The sequence below is a fragment of the Rhineura floridana genome, chromosome 19 (genome assembly GCF_030035675.1).
Source record: "Rhineura floridana isolate rRhiFlo1 chromosome 19, rRhiFlo1.hap2, whole genome shotgun sequence".
Lineage (NCBI taxonomy): Eukaryota > Metazoa > Chordata > Lepidosauria > Squamata > Rhineuridae > Rhineura > Rhineura floridana.
The window spans coordinates 25,274,742-25,294,824 of NC_084498.1; the positions used below are offsets into that span (position 1 = coordinate 25,274,742).

At 48.5% G+C, this 20,083-nt stretch overlaps 1 protein-coding gene and 1 pseudogene across 6 annotated transcripts in view; both read right to left on the reverse strand.

Annotated features, from left to right (window-relative positions):
- NF2 (NF2, moesin-ezrin-radixin like (MERLIN) tumor suppressor) overlaps window positions 1-20,083 on the reverse strand; it is an 80,037-nt gene that overhangs the window by 15,625 nt on the left and 44,329 nt on the right. Inside the window, exons 15-18 of one of the 6 annotated variants that reach the window (XM_061602444.1) lie at window positions 12,983-13,113; window positions 11,394-11,550; window positions 6,520-6,565; window positions 1,395-1,798 (exon numbers count right to left, since the gene is read on the reverse strand). In XM_061602444.1, the coding sequence (XP_061458428.1) occupies window positions 6,530-6,565; window positions 11,394-11,550; window positions 12,983-13,113 (324 nt within the window). In that variant the 3' untranslated portion in view covers window positions 1,395-1,798; window positions 6,520-6,529. Of the gene's footprint in view, window positions 1-1,394; window positions 1,811-6,519; window positions 6,566-11,393; window positions 11,551-12,982; window positions 13,114-20,083 lie in introns of those variants that run through there. The other 5 variants (XM_061602443.1, XM_061602446.1, XM_061602442.1 and 2 more) reach the window with 5 other exon arrangements.
- Window positions 16,558-16,676, reverse strand: LOC133373624 (5S ribosomal RNA; annotated as a pseudogene).

Here is a 20,083-nt window from a genome sequence, read left to right on the forward strand (position 1 = left end):
TAGAATAGGTGAATTAATGGAAAATTCGGTACCAAATCCGAACTAGGTGGAATTCTACCACATCCCTAGAAGGGGTTGATTTGAAGTAGCAGGGAGGGAAAGTATTAAGCATGTGTACACACACTACTCCAAATTCCCCTCCTGAGCTTTTCTCAAAATGAAATAAAAACAAAAAAGAAAGAGGGTGCGATTGCACAAATTTGCACACAACATTTAGTTTGGCCTTTTCAAAATGCAAACATTAAATCATCCTTTTAAAAAAAAAAAAAAATCTATGCTGCCACCCTTGCCTTAGATTTAAGCAGCATAAAAAAGGTAATGGCATCTCATTTACCTGTCGCTGACAAACTACACAGAGACTGTATTTTATAGAGACAAGGTCACCCCGACATCTAAGTCCTTGCCTTTTAACACTCCTATCAACTTCCCAGGGATCTCTCAACCACCGCATGCATGTGAAGCTGCAAATTCCTCCGTGGGGCACGGATTTGACCTTGGGTGAGTGACAGACGCATACCCCCTTTCCTCTGTTTCTTTCTGCTCTTTCAACACTCTGCCTCCACCGCCTCTCTTAAAAAGAGGAAGACCAGAACAGCCAGCTCTGAACTCGGTGTGGCACAGCTGGGACTGGACCCTAACTGGTTTCCTGCACTTACATCGAGTTATCTCATTCTACATATTCCTGTGATTAATACCTCTGTAGCCTATAAGCCATAACCTGAAGTACCCAAGTAGATTTTTTTACGTTATTGTCAATACTGAAAATAAAGGGATGGGGAAATTAAGTGGGTGCTGAAAATGGAAACTGTCAACACTTAGCTGAACAACTGGGGATGGACCATAGCTCAGTGGTAGAGCATCCACCTTGCATGCAGAAGGCCCCGGGTTCAACCAGTGGCGTCTCCAGAAAAGTCTAGGGGACAACCCTGCCTGAAACCCTGAAAAGGCACTGCCAGTGAGTGTAGACAGTGGTGAACCAGATGGGACTGTTGGTCTAACTCACTATAAGGCAGCTTCCTGTGTTCCTTTGGAGGCTGACCCATTAGGGGCAAACGGGGCACCGCCCCACCAACCTCGCTCTGCCTTCACCTCCACCAGTCTGCCTTCTTACTAACAACCTGTCCAGGGAGTGGCACTGATCATCAGCTTCCTCCTCCTCCTTAGTCTCAGTGCCGCCCTTGTACAACTCAGCGGGGAGGAGGCAGATGGGGGGACTAAACTAGAGTGAGTTGGCTCTGCCTCTCATTGGCTCCGGCTCTGCCTTTTGTTGGGCTCCCTGCCTTCCGCCCCACCACTCCCAAATGGGCACCATCCACCAGTGGTAGTAAAGAAAGGAAGGTTTTCATTATCGGCGCTTAGAAACAGCAAATGCAAAGCTCGGCCTCGTGATTCAGAAGCTGAAGGAACTTTATGAAACATTTCAGAAAAGAAACGTCCCTATCACGTAATGAATGAGTAGCAATAAATTATAGCATTTGTTGCACCTTGTCCATTGCACCACAGGAACACAGAATATAAGCATTAGACGCAGAAAGGCTGTAGCCCTGTGCACATTCAATCTGGAACAAGTGAGTGGGACTTGCTTCTGAGTAGACAAGGGCTGGAGCAGGCGGCAACTGTCGTAGTAACCTCGCAGAAAATTAGCTTTCATGAATCCGTATCATTCTAGTAGGTAATACATCCTTGGAAAGCCTAGCGCAGCTCATGCCAGGATAGACTCTCTTCGGGAAATATAACGTTGTTGGTCTGCTCCCCTTCCTTTGCTTCACAGGCAAAATGCATGGCTTTTCCGCCTGGCCTAAGAGAAACCCTTGAAATCAGGGAGAGAATGGAAGATCCTCAAGAAGACGACGGCGAGAGAGAAAAAACCCTGGTCTCTCATATTCTAGTCTAAAGCAGCAGCGAGCCCCCCTGAAGTTTAGCCAGCTGGAATTAGCAAAGCCAGCATGCTACACGAGGAGGAAATCAGCTTCCAGGAGAGATGCCTGTGCTGTGCCCGCAGAGCTCATAAAAAGGGATTAGCATGTTAACCACATAATTAAACATGAAAAACTTAGCAGACTTCTTCCAAGGTGGAGAAGGAAACTCGGAGGTGACAAAAATGAATGTTAACCTCGCTGCTGAAAGAATTGCACTGGCTGCCCATTAGCTACCAGGCTAAGTGCAAGGTTCTGGTTTTGGTGTACAAAGCGCTATACAAAGCTTGGGACCAGGATACTTGAAAGATTGTCTTATCCCTTATATACCCAGCAGATCACTGCGTTCAGGTGAGGGCCTCCTGCAGATTCCATCTTATCAGGAGGTCCATTCTGCACAACATAGGAAGCGGACCTTTAATGTTGTGGCATCCCTTTGGAATTCCCTCCCCTGAAATATTAGACAGGTGCCATCTCTGTTGTCTTTTGGTTGCCTCTTCCAACAAGCCTTTTAAGTAGAGACCTTTATCCCAGTATGCCTCTGCATTGGAATTGTTTTTAGATGTTTCAGTTGGTTTATCAATTAATTTTTTTGATGTTTTAATGGGTTTATCAGGGTGCTTGCCACCCTGGGCTCCCTTGAGAGGAAGGGTGGGATATATATTTAATAAAGAAATAAATAATTAAAAAAAACACTCGCTCATCCATCAGGGCTTCATGACAGAAAGGGCTCTATCCAACCTACAGATTCTAAACTGAGTTCTCGGTGTGGATGCAGACAGGTCTCCCCTCCCCTCCCCTCCCCTCCTTGGGACATCTCTGCAGTATCATCAAATTACAGATTCAGAGGTACTCTAAATAAAGCATCAATCAGAATTGTTGGGGGGAGCCAAACAGTAAAGCTTCATCACGTTGCTTCTCCTTATACCTAAAATTCCCCGAGCATTATTTTGAGGGCTCCTTGCTGTCTCAAATGTGGAAAGGAGAGATTTTTAATAAACAAATTCCCTCCCAGGACTACCTCCTACATCCCGTTTAAATTCTCTTTCAGTGCCCAGCTCTTCCAAGGAACCTTTGGTTTAACACCCTCAGTCTGCAACCCCCAATGAAACGAATTTGAAACATGCACAAATGAAATTTCCTCCTAATCATTCTATCTTGCTGTCTGTCTATTGATGGAGCCAGCCCTCTGTGAGGAAAGGTTGCAGCATTTAGGGCTTCTCAGTTTAGAGAAAATGTAAGAGGGAACAGAAGTGTATAAAATTATGCATGGCATGGGGAAAGTGGCCAGAGAAAGGGTTTCCCCCCCCCCTCTGTCGTAACTCTAGAACTCGGGGACATCCAACGGAGCTGAATGTTGGAAGATTCAAGACAGACAAAAGAAAGGACTTCTCGATGCAGCACACAGTTAAACTACAGGATTTGCTACCGCAGGAAGCAGTGATGGCCACCACCTTGGATGGCTTCAAAAGAGGATTAGACTGATAACATGGAGGATAAGGCTACAAACGGCTACGAGCCACAATGGCTGTCCTCTCCCACCATAGTCGGAGGCAGCGTGCTTCTGGATATCAGTTGCTGGAAACAGTAGGTCGGGAGAGTGCTCGTGCACTCAGGTCCCATAGAATCATAGAATAGTAGAGTTAGAAGGGGCCTATAAGGCCATCAAGTCCAGCCCCCAACTCAATGCAGGAATCCAAATCAAGCATTCCCACAGAATCATAGAATACTGCAGACTTCCCAGAGGCATTTAGTTGGCCGCTGTGAGAACAGGATGTTGGATTAGATGGGCCACTGGCTTGATCCAGCAGGCTCTGTGCCTATAGGAAGCCCACAAGCAGGACCTAAGCACAAGAGCACTCTCCCCTGCTGTGGCAGAGCATAGCCATCATGGCTAGTAGTCACTGATAGAGCTATCCTCCGTGCATTTGGAGGCTAAGGTTGCACACACCCCATACATTTAAAGCACACTGCTTCCTCCCAAAAGAATCCTGGGAACTGAAGTTTACCCCCCACAGAGCTACACTTCCCAGCACCCTGAACAAACTACAGTTCCCAGAATTCTTTGGGGGAAAGCATGTGCTTTAAATAGATGGAATGTATGTGGTCTAGGGCAACAAACTTGCATCTCCTTTCCACAGTGAGCTTTCGCTTCGTAGACTCTTTCCCTCAGGACAGATCTGGAATTTTAAAGATTGGGTCCTTAGCTCATGTGGCTTCATCAGATCAACCTAGAGAAAACCACAAACCAGAGGGGCAAATGCTGCAGGGAGATGCAACTCTATTCAGCAATAGCAGGAAGTGAAAATCTAACCTGTTTTAGCTTTTGGGTAAAGACAGTCCTAGTTGAGCCAAAGCCAACACAGACTCCAATGGGTTCAATGTACTGCATCAACAATTCCTTACACTTAGCTAGCCAGAAGTTCTGGATGGTCAAAGTTGCCTCAAGCTGGACCTCATTAACAGTACATTTGAAGGACACACAGACAAACCCCCCAACAAAATGCCCATCTGGCCAGACTTTGCATGTGCGATGGGCAAGATGCGATGGAGCAAGAAGGAAAACTGGGAGCGATCAGGGCAAGCATTCATTAAGGACGTGCTTTCTGTTGACTGGTGGCCCATGTGGAAGCTGCCTGGTACCGAATCCATCTAGCTCAGTATTGTCTACACTGACTGGCAGCAGCTCTCTGGGGTTTCAGACTGGGGTCTCTTCCCAGCCCTACCTGGAGATGCCGGGGGACAGAACCTGGGACCTTCTGCATGCAAAGCAAGCACACTACCCACTGAGCTATGACTCCTCCCTAGTACAAAAGCAGCTGGAACCCCCTCTTCCTATGTGGGTCCAGGTGTAGGGTTGGCTACACAATCAGTCAACGGCCTTACAAGTGCTGCCGTTTAGCAAGCAGACCAGCTACAAAACTGTCTTTGGAGCTACTGGTACCGGAAGCCTCTGAAAATAAGGAACAGACAGCAGAACGGGAACCACAAATCTAAGAGTTTGCTGTTTGTTCCCTTCTAGGAGCCAAAGCTAACTGTAGACAATTAGTAGACTCTGGATGCTCCCCACCCCTTCACCCCCCAAACACACACACACACACCACGCATCTTGAAAGTGTCAATGATGGCAGCCCTCTCCGATTAAGGTTGGTCCCCTAGGAACAGCCTTGGCGGCATTCCTGCCTATTTGGCAGTGCCAGCCCCTCCCCTCCGTCAATTTCCGAGTGATTCTGCTGAGCAAACCGCAGGGTGCAGAGCAAGGGCACAGAGCGGCAGCCGCCGCCGCAGCTGCCGGTGGTGAGGATGCCCTCACGGAGGCTTCCAAAGACCCATGAGCTGCTTTGAAGTGCTCGACTGGAGAGAAAGAGCAAAGTGGCAGCTTTAAAAAGGTTTCAGAAGGTCTAGTTTTCAGGAGGAGGGGAAAAAATCCCACTGGCTGCAAAGGGAATTAGGGCTTGATTGGGGGGGGGCAGGAGATGAGTCACAAAGCAGCCTTGACTTTAACTTTGCTTACTGGATGGTAATTGGCATGATAGAGGCAGAGGCATCTGCCCCTACCTTCTCCACGGGCCTAAAAGTTCTGCGGGAGACTATTTTTTTCCTGTAATCAATTTAATTCTTTTAAAAATTAGGGATGTCAGAAAAAAATTAGAGGCCCTCACCTATGGGTCTGGTTCCCCACCATGCATTATCACAAATGTGTGCAAGTCCAGTTTCAGTGCAATACTCCCCTATAGGCACACAAAGAATACCTCCTTCCTGCAATGAAGGAAGGAGGCTGTACAGCTGCGTATCTGATGCATGGTAAGCAAATCAACTTACTTGCCTGTATTCTTTAACTGCTGGGTCTCAGCTGAGCACAGGCAGCAGAGCAGCCTTTGTCAACCTGGTGCCCTCCAGATGTTTTGGACTACAGCTCCCATCGGCCCCAGCCAGCATGGCCACGCTCCTGTTAGCCCCAACATCATACAGCTGTGCTGGCTGGGGGCTGATGGGAGTTGTCGTCCAAAATGGCTGCACTGGCTGGGGGCTGATGGGAGTTGTCATCCAAAATGGCTGCACTGGCTGGGGGCTGATGGGAGTTGTCGTCCAAAATGGCTGCACTAGCTGGGGGCTGATGGGAGTTGTCGTCCAAAATGGCTGCACTGGCTGGGGGCTGATGGGAGTTGTTGTCTAAAAGGGCTGCCCTGTCTGGGGGCTGGTGGGAGCTGTAGACCAAAAGATCTGGAGGACATCAGGTTGGTGAGGGCTGCGCTGGAGTAATATTACAAATGTTACCATCTGCCTTCTTTCCCAATACAAAATCTGCTTCTGTCAAGACCTGACTTATCAATTGTGTCAGCAAAAGCGGGAAAATGCATCAATAAGGAGGGGCAGTCCTTGTCTGGGAGCATAGGTGCCGTGTGCTGTCCTCGGCACGTCACCCAACCTCACACTTGCAAGGCACCCCGCTGCGGTGTGACAGGCTCAAGCTGCCCTGTCAGGTTTGGTTTTTCTGAAAGCCAGCTACAGCAGCAGATTTTCACAAGCAAGCTCATGCAGGAGTTAGTATGACAGATGACCATCCCATCACCACACGCAAAGTAATCTTGGAAAAACCTACTTGGAAGGTCTCAAATGCAGATTGGTCTTCTGCCCTGGGCTTGAGGCTAAACAAGCAAAATAAGAAACAAACACACACACAAAGAGAGGTTCTTCTGTGAAATCAAGAGTAGCAACATTCCCAGATGTGTATTCGCGACGACCCTTGGCCAAAAGTGTGAAGTTTTAGCTGGCATTTCTAACCCATGGAGCACATTCCCCACCACCACCACTCAGAAAGTTCTCTTGTGCAAGTTCTGGAAGTCGTCTTCTGGAAGACTCCGTGCTCTTGTGCAACCCCCGTTAACTTCAACAGGACTTGCACAAGAGAACTTCCCGGAAAGAGGGGAGAGAATTGTGCTCTGTGTTCATCAGAGGGCAGAGGATGTACCTTTTCAAGTGCTGAAATGCCTTGGGCCAAACCTGACAGTTACTAAGGTCAGGCCGGCTCAACCTGTTCACACACCCAACATGGGCCAGAAGAGTGTTTTCTTGTCACAGCAGTGGACATCATCATTCATAACTTGATTCCTTTTCTTTTGTTTAAATTGCTATACAGATCAACACCAGAGCTGTTTTGAGGCTGTTCCTCAGCGAGGGAAGAAGGTGCAAACTAAGCTTTCAATAGAAAACGCTGATAGGGCAAATCCTATCATTGGTAGACATAGGAGAAGCACCAGAGTGGTATGGCAGTCTGTGTCTTCACATGATGCCCAACTAATTTATGGGAAAATGTCCCACAAGATGTGGTGATGCGCACAGATTTAACAAGGCTGAATTCATGAATCCTACCAGGTCTCCTAACTTTTGGGGGGCCTGCGAGGAACAGGGCACCTACAAGCACAGGTGGTGGCTTTGCCTTTATGTAGCTCATGTCAGAGACTTGGTTTCTGATCACATCTGTACGTTCCCCAACCAATCTGTGCCACATCACCTCCACTGGCCTTGCTGTCTCTCCTCTCAGGCTCCCAGATTCGCTCGCAGAGTCCTCGTATTCTTTTTCCCTTCTGGTTGCTACAAGGATGACTCTGGCTGGGGGGGGGGGTAGAAGACTGCTTCAAGCTTTTCGATTGAGAACTGGTATGAACGCGTTTGGTGCATCATCCTCTTACAATAACTAATGCATTGTGTTAGGCTGGCAAAGGGCCAAGACGAAACAGATGTTTAAAGCTTCCTGCTTTCCCTTTTATTACCTTTCATTAAAATGTCAGCAGAGGGTCTGCGGCCACCTGGATCTCATGCTAGGTTTTGGAGAGGCTTGTTGCTAAAGGACACTGGCTATTGGGTCAACCTGTTTCAACCCGCCACTGACGCTCCTAGCAAATGTAAATATTGGAGACCTGAGTTTGTTAATGTATGTTATCTTGAATTATTATTTTTTTGGTACAACTAAAATAAAGGTTCATAGAGGATGGCAGCTGATGGCCCTATTAAGCTACAACAGCTAACTGGGAACCTCCATGGTTCACAGGCAATTATGCCTCCAAGAACTAGTTGCTGTGGGGCAAACAGCTTTCAGGCCCTGCTGGTGGCCACTGTACAAAACAGGTAAGACTAGCTGGTCCGATCCCACTCTATTGTGTGTTGGGCTAACATGGGAGATGTTGGTGAAATAAATGGGTTGTATCCAATGCTATCATATTCAGAGTTGTTGTTGTTGTTGTTATGTGCCTTCAAGTCGACCACGACTTATGGCGACCCTATGGATCAGCGACCTCCAAGAGCATCTGTCGTGAACCACCCTGATACTCAGAGTAGACCCACAGAAATAAATGGGCATGACTAATGTAGGCTCATTATTTGCAATGGGTATCCCCTGAGCAGAACTTAGCGGGACACAACCTACTGTCACTTAGTTCACTGTTCTTCAACCTTGGGTCCCCAGATGTTGTTGGACTACAACTCCCATCACCCTTGGCCACTGGGCTAAGCTGGCTGGGGTAGATGGGAATTGTAATCCAACAACATCTGGGGACCCAAGGTTGAAGAACAGTGCCTTAGTTTTAACCCCTGGGTCTTCGATTGGTGGATCTTGCCACACTCAGAGGTGGGCTGCGTTGCTGGTATTCTACACACACACACACACACAGGCGCCGTGATGTAGAACTCCTTGAATACGTGTGCAGGGGAAGGAATTCCAGAAGATGTAGGTTGCCTATATCCGGGAGCAGCTGGTGGCAAGGGGCAGCAAAATACATCTGGCATCCGGGCTGCGGCATCGCTGCTGTGTACCAGGAGGGGACGGTGAGGGTGGTGGGGAGGTTGCCTTTGTGCGGGCACACCGGCAGGAGCCTCAGATAAGCTTTTCCAGTGCCCTTAGGTAACGCCAACCTTCCCACCATCGCAACCCTCTCCTTCCCAGCAAGCGGCAGCAATGCAGTAGTGGGGAGTCCTGATGCACATCGCCGCCATGTCCCTCCAGCCACTCCTGCACATCCCTGGTACTGGCTAAAATTCACATTCAGAGGTGCACCTGGCACCCTCGCTGTACAGTTTTTGGCGGATGCTAAAGACTCAACTCTCCACCTGGTTGTAGCACTTGAGATGTGTGTTTGCAGGACTCACCCTATTCCGGTGAAAGCCATGTGTTATAATTGCTTTTAATACTGAATTTTAAACTGCTGTAACCCACCGTTGGACCTGCTAGTGATGGGCAGGTAGTAACAAGAACAACAACAATGCATATTAATGACACAAGAGCCTCCTTCGCATCTGGACATCTTTTTTCAAAAAGCCCTGACCTCTTGACATGGAGTAGGAAAGAAATCAAAATAAAACAGAGGTGAGATGAGATTAAGCAACTGAAGTCCCACAGCTCAAAGCTTCTTGTCTATAACAATCCCTCTGTCTCCTCACATCTTATGGGATTTATTCACAGAAGCCTTCTTATCTCCGGCTTAAAGGGAGAATTCCTTGCTGGCAAAGGCCCTTGAGATTCTAAAGAGACATTTAAGGCAATCCAAAGATGATTTCACTCCTCCCAACAAATATTTCACAAACGCCAGCATCACTGAATTCCATAGGAACGGGGGATCCAAACAAGAAGAATTATTCTAGACAGCAAGTCAACAGGCAGAGAGAAAAGACAACAATTGCAACCGAATGAGGCACACAGCGCAAGCAGACTCCCAACACCAAGAAGGTGTTTACACAAAGTGAATTTTAAAGTTGATCTTTCATTTCGGCAGCCTTGGCTGAGATCAGTAATATGGGAGAAAGAGGCTTTGAAATGACATCTAAGTGGAGCCTTCATATTCAGGAGCAGTATGCTGCTGAATACCAACTGCTGGGCTGCAAAAGCAGGGAAGGCTCTTGCCGGCTTGTGGGCATCCCAGAGGCACCTAGATGGCCACTGCACAGCAGACTGCCTTATACTGAATCAGGCCGCTGTTCCCTCTAGCTCAGTATTGTCTACACTGACTGGCAGCATCTCTCCAAGGTTTCAGGCAGGGAGTCTCTTGCAGCCCTACCTGGAGATGCCCTTGGGGACTGAACCTGGGACCTTCTGCATGCAAAGCTAACCACTGAGCTATGGCCCTTCCCCAATAAACAGGAGGCTGGACTGCACGGACCTTTGCTCTGGATCCAACAAGGCATTTAGGAAATGCATTAAATTTCTCTCTCCCACCCTAAATGTACAGGCTTCCCCTCCACTCTCCCACCACAGCTCGTTGCATTACATAATAAAGGGGGTCACCATTCACACAGTGTGTGCATTCCTCTCATTTATAAAGCGTCCATATATCGGCTGTTTTTCTATCACGGTTACACAGCACTGCAGCTGTTAAGGGGAGCGGCAGCATGAGGCTGATTGGCTTTGCCAAGGAAGACTTCGGCACAACCCACACCGCGACGCGGCTCCAGCCTAGGTTAGCTAGATGGCCAGATGTGCCTAGACCCCGGTGTGGATTAGAAAGCAAAAGTCTTACATGCTGCGACGGGGAGCTTTCCCCCTCTCCCAGCATCCAACATCTACAAAATAACGGCAACAACAGGGCCTGCAGCAAAAAGGTAAGATTCTTTGTCAAGATGGCCAGATCATTGTTGCTGGCGGGAAGGACGGCTGTTGCTGCTACTTAACATTCACTGGACACGGGTGCACTGTGCACTGTGCAGGAGGCTGAAAGGACACTGCCTCCCCCCAGGGGCTTTGTGGTCTCCACTGGAACAAGAGCTCAGGAGCGGAGCAACATCGAAGGGCACGGGAAATGCAGGCAAGGCAACAGTTAGGAAAATTTAAACCAGCCTTCCCCAACTTGGGGGCCTCAAGCTGTTTCGTACAGCAGCTGGGGTTTGTGGGAGTTGTCATCCGATCTGGAGGACACCAGGCTGGCTTAAGAGAATTCTCCGGAAGAACAAGAGAGAAAGAGACAGACAGACAGACATGGAACTTCTACACCAGGGACGGGAGGATCTTTGCTCTTCAGATGGCCCTGGACTACAACTCCCATCATCCCTGGCCATTTCCCATGCTCACTGAGGCAGATGGGAGTTGTAGTCCAGCAACAACTGGGGGGCCAAAGGTTCCCCAGGCCTGTTCTATACGAAGCTTAATGCTGTCAACTGGCAACGTTAACAAAATGAGGAGCCCTGGCGGGAATCCCACGCACTCTCGTTCTCAGGGTCTCTAAGGCAATTGCCAAAGAGGATCTCCAAAACACCGCGCAAGATCTCTCCCTCTGTGCAACAGGGCCGAAACTGAGCAGAGTCGCGTTTTCACAAGCCAAGAAATTCCATTTTCGTAAAGCGCTGGGTTGTATCCTCTGCTAGTCCTACTCAGATCCACTGAAGTGAATGGACCTAAGTCAGTCACGTCTATTAACTTCAATGGGTCTACTCTGACTAGGCCAAGGATTGCCGACAACCCATTGCGTCATAGCAAAAAGCCCGCCATACCTTCTTAATCGTGTTGTGCTTGCCATTCCCCCGGTCGTTCTCGTTGTGCAAGATGTCCATCGCTGTCTCCCTCTCCTTCAACTTCAGAGCCTCAATTTCGGTCTTCAGCTCATTCAGCTGTTCCTGGAGGTGCTTGCTTTTCTCCATGTATTCCACCCTGCGCACATGCACAGACACACCCAAAGAAGAAGGAAAAGGAGCCTGCAGTTAGCTGTGAAACCAAAATGATTTTCTTGCAGACGCAGCTAAAATCGATAAGGCTTCTTATCCAATTATCCCCGAAGCACGGCCTGGAGGATGAAAGTGATGATATCGCTTTGAACTGCAACAGAAAGCTTCGCAAAAGCAGAGGGTGTGTGTGCGTGTGGGGCGGGTGTTTCTCCCCCTCCCCACAGAACTGCAGGACTGGAACAGGTCTACATGTCATCCCGCTCAGCCTCCCAACCTCTGAGATGGAGGACAAACGATATGCAATTCGGAACACAGCATTTGCACAACTGTGCCCACGATCTTGCTGTCGCCAGGCAGTCTTTGGGCTTCACCTCGGCTCTGCTAAGGTAATACGATGGGCGTTTGGCCCTCCAGATGTTGCTGAGCCACAACTCCCATCAGCCCTAGCAAGCATGGCCCAACAGCCTGGGATGATGCAAGCTGAACTTCAGCAATATCTGGAGGGTCAACGTTCCCCCGTGCCTGGAACACGAGGAGGGGAGAACAACCTGCTGCATTTTCATGGCCCCAGACCAGGATTTCCCAGAGTCCTTTGGTAACTGCAGCTCCAAGGAGGATATGGATCCAGTGCTCCAGTCTGTCCTGCACCACAGCCCGTTTCCCCGCCCTAAGAGGAGGCCACTGCTGCCAGACTCTGGTGATTGGTCCCCAGACTCCTTATCAAGATAACCCCGAGGAGAGACCCCCACAGCCAGAAACCCCATTACTAGGAAGAAGCCAAAGGCAGCAGAAGGAGGCACCGGTCCTTTCACTGGCCAGGAGACAGCACTCAGAGCAGGGGCGTCAATTAACGTGATGCTTAAAACTCAGCCAGTTGCTCCAGGACCTTGCTGAGACAACTCGGATGTTTGGCCTCAACAGCAGGAGCCCTATCCATGGTCCTGAACCCCCAGACTGTGCTCTCTCCAAGATCACTAGAGGAATGCGCAGGGCAAGGCCAGTGAGAGGTCCGGCTTGGGATGGTGTCACCCGATCAGATTCCCAAGGTCCGGACAGAGAGGCCTGAAGGGCCTCCCCTGCTCTGCATTATCATGCAGTAAAATATTATGCAGGGCCATAGCTCAGCGGCAGAGCATCTGTTTGCAGGCGTTGTAGGGTCCTGTTTAATCCCCAAACAGGTCATCTCCAAGTAGGGCTGGGAAGGACTCCATGTCTGAAACCATGGAGAGCTGCTGCCAGTCAGAGTAGACAATGCTAGATGGAGCAAGGGTCTGACTCGATTATTAAGCAGCTTCCTGCATTCCTCTGCTTTTCGGCGAAACGTCACTCTGAGAAAGCGGGGAGGGGGGTTCCCGTATTGCTCCTGCGTGGCGCCAACAGCCTAAGAGTTAGAGCAGGAAAGGGAGCAGGGAACGCACTTTTCTTTCTCAATCTCCATGGACAATCTCTTCATGTCGGTATCCTTGAAGTCAAAGGAAAGGCTTTCGCTGATGAGGCTGAAGTTTGGCAAATCGGGAGGCAGCGCCGTCGTGCTCGAGTTCATGGGCTGCTAAAGGCAAAGCAGACATTAATTACCCACCGCAGGGGATTATTCTCAGCACTGCCATTTATAGATTAATTTATATGCCACCCGATGCAAAGGCAGGCTTCTCGGCGGTCGGCAAATACAAAAACCAAGAGTTGCATCCCACGCTAGCTCTACTCACAGTAGACCCACTGAAGTTAAAAGGACATTTACTAACTTGGGTTCATGAACTTCAGTGGGTCTACTCTGAGTAGCTGGCTTCAGCCCCAGTTCTTCAAATGTTTGAAGACAAACACCCGTAATTAAAATACCCAAGAAAATATTCCCGTTAAGACATTGCAATGTTATTACGATATTGTAAGGGCCCCTTGATGTGGCCCTCTAGATTCTCCACCCCTCACTGGCCCTGTTCTGCCTCCTCCTCAAGTGCTTTTGCCTGGCTGGAGCGTGTCCTTGAATGGCGATGATGCCTCTTGCTTGTTTCTACATGTGTATAGAAACCTCATAGGAAGCTGCATTATAGGGAGTCAGACCAGTGGTCTAGCTTGCCTACACTGACTGGCAGCGGCTCTCCAGGGTTCAGGCAGGGAGTACCTCCCAGTCCTACCTGGAGACGCTGAGGATTGAGCCTGGGGCCTTCTGCATTTATCTATTTATTTGATTTATATCCCGCCCTTCCTCCCAGCGGGAGCCCAGGGCAGTAAACAAAAGCACTAAAAACACTTTAAAACATCGTAAAAACAGATTTTAAAATACATTAAAACAAAACTTTAAAAACATTTTTTTAAAAGAAGCTTTCAAGACATCTTAAAAAAAAGTTTTAAAAACATCTTATAAGCAATTCCAGCACAGATGCAGACCGGGATAAGGTCTCTACTTAAAAGGCTTGTTGAAAGAGGAAGGTCTTCAGGAGGCACCGAAAAGATGACAGAGATGGCGCCTGTCTAATATTTCAGGGGAGGGAATTCCAAAGGGTCGGTGCCATAGCACTAAAGAACCGCTTCCTATGTTGTGCGGAACGGGCCTCCTGATAAGATGGAATCAGCAGGAGGCCCTCACCTGCAGAGCACAGTGATCGATTGTGTATATAAGGGATAAGATGGTCTTTCAGGTATCCTGGTCCCAAGCTGTATAGGGCTTTGTACACCAAGCCTAGAACCTTGAACTTGGCCCTTCTGCATGCAAGGCAGATAGAATCATAGAGCAGGAGAGTTGGAAGGGACTCCTAAGGCCATCTAGTCCAACCCCCTGCTCAATGCAGGAATCCAACTTAAAGCATACCCGACAGGTGGCTGTCCAGCTGCCTCTAGAATGCCTCCAGCATTGGAGAGCCCACCACCTCCCTAGGTCACTGGTCCCATAGTCGTACCGCTCTAACAGGAAGTTTTTTTCCTGATGGTCAGTTGAAATCATTTTTAAACTAGTCTGAACTCTTTCAGCTATATGTGTGTATGGTTTTAATATTGGAAATAGTTTAATCTTATTTTAATGTAGACTTTGTATGTTTTTAATTATATGTATTTTTAACTGGAAGCCGCCATGAGTTCCAGTTTTGGAAAAATGGTGGGGTGTAAATAAAGATAATAATAATAATAATAATAATAATAATAAATCTGGCTTCCTGCAACTTGAGCCCATTATTCCATGTCTTGCCTTCTGGGATGATGCTCCCACCAGTGAGCTACAGCCCGTCCCTTAAAACCTAGGGGCATAGGACGCTGCCTTAAACCGTTGGTCTATGTAGCTCAGTATTGCCTACACTGACTGGCAGTGGCTGTCTAGGATTTCAGACAGGGAGTGCTCTTCCCAGCCCTGCCTGGAGATGCCACTGGGGACTGAATTTGGGGCCTTCTGCATGCAAGGTAGATGCTCTGTCACTGAGCAAGGACCCTTCCTCTGACCTGTGTGGGGCAGGAATGGAGCCTGCTGTACAACAGTAAGAGCCACATCCATTGTCCCACCCACTTTTGCCCTTGCCACCAACCACCCTTGATATGCACCCCCAGAAGGATGACCATGAAGGAATATGGTCCTTGAGCTAAACGAGATTCCTCACACCTGCCCTACTTTAAAAAAAAGACTTGTACCACTTTCTAGAACCCAGTGATGGTTGACACTGGCAGATCTCAACAGGGAGATAATTCCAAATCCTCAAAGTCCCTGCGTCTGCATCTTATCACTTTCATGCCCCTACACAAAATGTAATAAAAGGTACAAAGTGGTTTGGAAACCAGCAGGACACCTTTAGTCTGAAGCATCTGGAGGGCGCCAGGTTGGGGAGGGGTGGTCTATGCCATCACTATGCATAGTTCATATGCATACATGTCCAGATCCCATCATAACAGCAATCGCTGATGAGAATACTCTCTTTCCAGGCAAGCTAATTTAACACCTCTCATGTGAAAGAAACCCAGAATTCAGATTAGATATGCACTGAATATAATCAAGTTTGCTGATGAATTCTAGTTCAGCAATTTCACACCGGAGCCTCACTTTCAAAGTTGTGGTTTTTGTTGCTGAAGTCTGGGAACTTTTAGCCAATGCAAAAGGGTCCTCGGATACTGAAACGTCCTTCAGCTGACAAAATTTCCGCAGCATGAGTCTGTCATGATTTCTGATTCCTCCCAGATTCTGATTTCTATGTCTAGGGTTGGGAAGGAATCCCAAGATTGTCTGGTGATTGAGAGGTTTTATTTACCTTCCTGCGGCTCAAATCAGCTGGAGCAATTTGCTCAGCCAGCGTATGCTGCAAAGCTCACCTTGCCCCTGATTGTGTAGGCAGGTGCAAGCGGGAGGCGAGGAGTGGGTAGATGATCCTGCCTTGCAATGCGGACTGGGACTAGACAGCTTTTTTGTCCCTTCTCATTCCACCAGTCCGTGAACCTGACATTTATTCAGAACCAGAGAGATGTGATGGAAACCTACACTACAAATTGGTCAGAACAGCCAAGCTGATAATCGTAACTCTTCCAGACAGCTGATGCCAAGAAAAAGGGTTGCAGGCTGAATGGTTTTTTACAACTCACTTGAAAAGCTTAAGAAATCACAGTCAGGCGGAATTGTTCAGATCGCAGGTTCCGGCTGAAATGCAAATGCCAAAAAGAAGAGGAATGTGTACAAAAGCCTGTGAAACCTGTTGCAGTGATGCAAAGTACCTTCACTCCAATGCTCTGCCTCCTCTTGCTGGGTCTGTGCGCTAGGCTGCATACACACCATATATCTAAAGCACATGACTTCCCCCAGAGAATCCTGGGAACTGTAGTTTGCTAAGGGTGCTGGGAACTGTAGCTCTGTGAGGGGTAAACTATAGCTCTCAGGATTCTTCAGGGGAAGCCATATGCTTTGTTGTGGTTATATGCTTTCAAGTCAATTACAACTTATGACGACCCTATGGATTTTTTTTGGATATATTCATAGGGTTTTCACGGTAAGAGGTGTTCAGAGGTGGTTCACCATTGCCTTCCTCTAAGCCTACTGCACCCGGTATTCCTGGGCGGTCTCCCATCCAAGGACTAACCAGGCCTGACCCTGCTTCGCTTCCGAGATCAGACGAGATTGGGCATGTTGAGGGTAGTACAGCCATAGGCGCCATGTGCTTTAGATGTGCTTTAAATGTATGGTGCATACATAACTAGATGGGCCTTGTAGAACTCAGGAGGGAGGTGAATAGAGACAAAGCTGGAGATGGTTGGCTCTGCCTGTCATTGACTCTGATTCCACCTACCAGATTTCACCAGAGCTCCCTGCCTTCCTCCCCATCAGCTGCAATGGGCACCCGGCTCAGAATGGCACATCTAGTCCAGCATCCTGTTCTCAGTAGCCAACCAGGTGCCTCTTCTGGGAAGCCAGCAAGCAGGATCTGAGCGCAACAGCAACCCTCCCCTAGTGTGGTTTCCAGCAACTGGTATTCAGAAGCATACTGCCTCTGACTGTGGAGGCACAGCACAGCCACCATGGCTGCCAGCCATTGATAGCCTTATCCGCAGACGGGCCCCTTTAAGAGATCCTTGGGAGAGACTGTGGTGGGGTGTGTTTTAAAAGAAGGGGGAGAAGCGCTTCTCTTATGTAACATGTCTGGGATTGATGCAGCCGGAGGGATGGAGTTAAACTGCTGCTGTCTCGCAATCTTCCCCTAAATTATACTTCATTTCCAGTGGCTACAACATACTTGGATTTCTGATTATTAGTTCCCAATGAAAACCTGGGGTGCATGCCTGTTTTGTTGCGTAGTTCAGCCAAAGACACACTGCCCTAATGGTGCTCACGCACCTTGCAAAGAATATACTGTATGGCTTAAGGACCTCAGGCAATCCTCTCTCTCAGCCCCTGTTGTGACCTAGGATAAAGGGGGGGGTCTTAGTGGAGGGGGACTGGGACTTGCAGGACTGGGGTGAAGACTTGAGGGAGGACAGTGAACCACACGCTCAGTCCCTTGACCCCCCCAGGGCTGGCAGAGTGAACTGGCAGAGACTGGTCGTATGGGCACACCCCCTTTGCTCGCGCCAGAGGAACCAGGTTGAAGATACCCAGCCCGGTGCCCAGCAGGTTCCCATGTTTCCCCGACCCGTTAGCCCTCCCCACTCACAGCAGGAACCTGAGCTCCAACCCCACTCGCCTCGCTCTAGAAGAATTCAGAGGCGCGAAGAGGAACGGTCAGGGTTCAGGCGGAGCCAAAGACTAGTTCACGTGAAAGTCAAGCCCTCTTAAGAAGGCACACAGGGGGGGAGGTTACTTTGCTGCATCAACGTCTGTAGCTTGGAGGCAGCATAGTTACAGTTAGTAAGGAAATTAGTTCTTACAAAGTAGACAGGTGGATGAGTTGGAAGGCTTTTGAAGTTGTGTGTAACTTTAATAAAAAGAGAAAAACTCACAGAACCGAGTCCACCTGGAATTTCTGGCTTCAGGAGGGACAGTCCCCCTTCCCCTAGTTTTAATATAATACTTAGTTATACCTCAAGGGTTCACAATGCCCCATCAGTTCAAAACATGCGGAGGGCATCAGCTTGACGAAGGCTGCCCAACAGGGTTGTTGTAAAGATTATGAAGATAAACAATCCTTAAGGGGTCAGGTGATCATTTTCAAATGCCACTGTTACTGTAATCATAAAGCAGTCCTTACAGATCAGCCCAGCACCATGTTTATCAGTGGTGCCTGGTGCCCATTGCAGCTGGTGGGGCGGAAGGCAGGGAGCCCCACAGTAGGTGAAATCAGAGCCAATGACAGGCAGAGCCACCTAATTCTAGCTTTCTCCCCAACTACCTCCCACCTGAGTTCTACAAGGGCAGTGCTGAGACCAAAGAGGAAGCAGGCAGGCAGTGCCACCTCAGTGGGAAGGCAGGCAGGTGGGCCTGGAGGAATCAAGTTGGTGGGGCGGTGCCCTATTTGCCCTCACAGACCAGCCTCTGCTGATATTTAGCACGGTCCCTGGATAGCCATCCAGTTGGTTGCCATCCCTACCTCTTGTGGGAGTGAGTTCCGTAATTTAACTATGCGCCGGGTGGAGAGGTACTTTGTCCATCTTGAATTGCAGTCACCACGAACGCGACGACTGGCAGCTGACTCACTGAAGCTAGGGGCCCTTGCAGTTAGCAACAGGAGAACGGGAGAGAGGCTCGGAAAGCACGTGCATTCCAAAGATTTCTCTGACAAAGCGCCAAAGCGACTCGTGTTCAACTCGAGGGGCCTCCAGCTAGAAATGGCAGGCTCATTTCACCATTGCAGCCCGTGCTCTTAAAAGCTTCTGAACGTTTGCAGAGGGCCTCAGAGAATCCGGGGGGAAAAGCCATTAAATTCAAGCCACCTTTGTTCTGCTTCTATAAGCACTCACTCGGGGTGATGCAGTGTCAAAGAGAAATTGTGATGGCAAGAGAGGCTTGGGAACTGCTGTAAAAAGGAACCTGTTTATAATGTTTATTTGTGACAGCGCAAAACACGACTCACACACCCCTGCAAAAGAAGCCAACAATTTTGTGCTAAGGGGGGCGGGGGAAGCTTCCCAAAGCTCTTATTAAATGACTAGGGCAGGGGAGGGATGAGTAATATGAATGCTTTCAATTGCGATGGACAGTACCAATCGTCGAATGGGGCATTCCTTGTGCTGTTGCCAAACTCTGCTGAGATCTTCTGAAAGGGAACTACTGGCACGTTCCCCACACCCCTGAGGTCCGGCTGGTCTTTTACTACAGGCCGAGCCTTTAGTGCAGCAGGCCCTGCCCTCTGCCCTCTGGAACTCCCTGCTAGTAGAGGTTTGGCAGAAATAATACCTGCCTTCTTTTAGACGTCTCCTAAAAACTGTGTTATTCAGACAGGCCTTTGCAAAGTAAATTTCTTTTTTTGCCAACCAGTATTTATTGATATTTTTACGGTTCTTTTTATCGTCCTGATTGTGATCTCTGATGGATCCCAAATAACAATAATAATAAAACTTTATTTTTACCCCGCCCTTTTCCAATAGGACTCAGAGCGGCTTACAACTAAAAACAACATCATTAAAACATACAGAGTATATTATTAAAAAAGAATTAAACTATAAGGGAAAATTAAAAACTATAAGATAAAAGTTAAAACAGCGAACAATTTAAAATAATAATCATATAATATGGTCACCAAGCCTATAAGACATTAATCCTGGTCGTTCTCTGTCCCAAATGCCCGCTGAAATAAAACAGTCTTTACTTGTCGCCGAAAAGACGGCAAGGAGGGAGCTGATCATACCTCACTCGGGAGGGAGTTCCACAACCTAGGGGCGACCACCGAAAAGGCCCTATCTCGTGTCCGCGTCAAATGTGCTTGCGAAGGTGTAGGGAACACAAGAAGGGCCTCACCTAAAGATCTCAAGTCCCGGGCAGGTTCATGTAGGGAGATGTGATCTGTCAAATAGTCTGGACCTGAGCTGTATAGGGCTTTGTAGGTCAAAACCAGCACTTTGAATTGTGACCGGAAACAAATTGGCAGCCAGTGGAGCTGTTGTAACAGGGGAGTTGTATGGTCCCT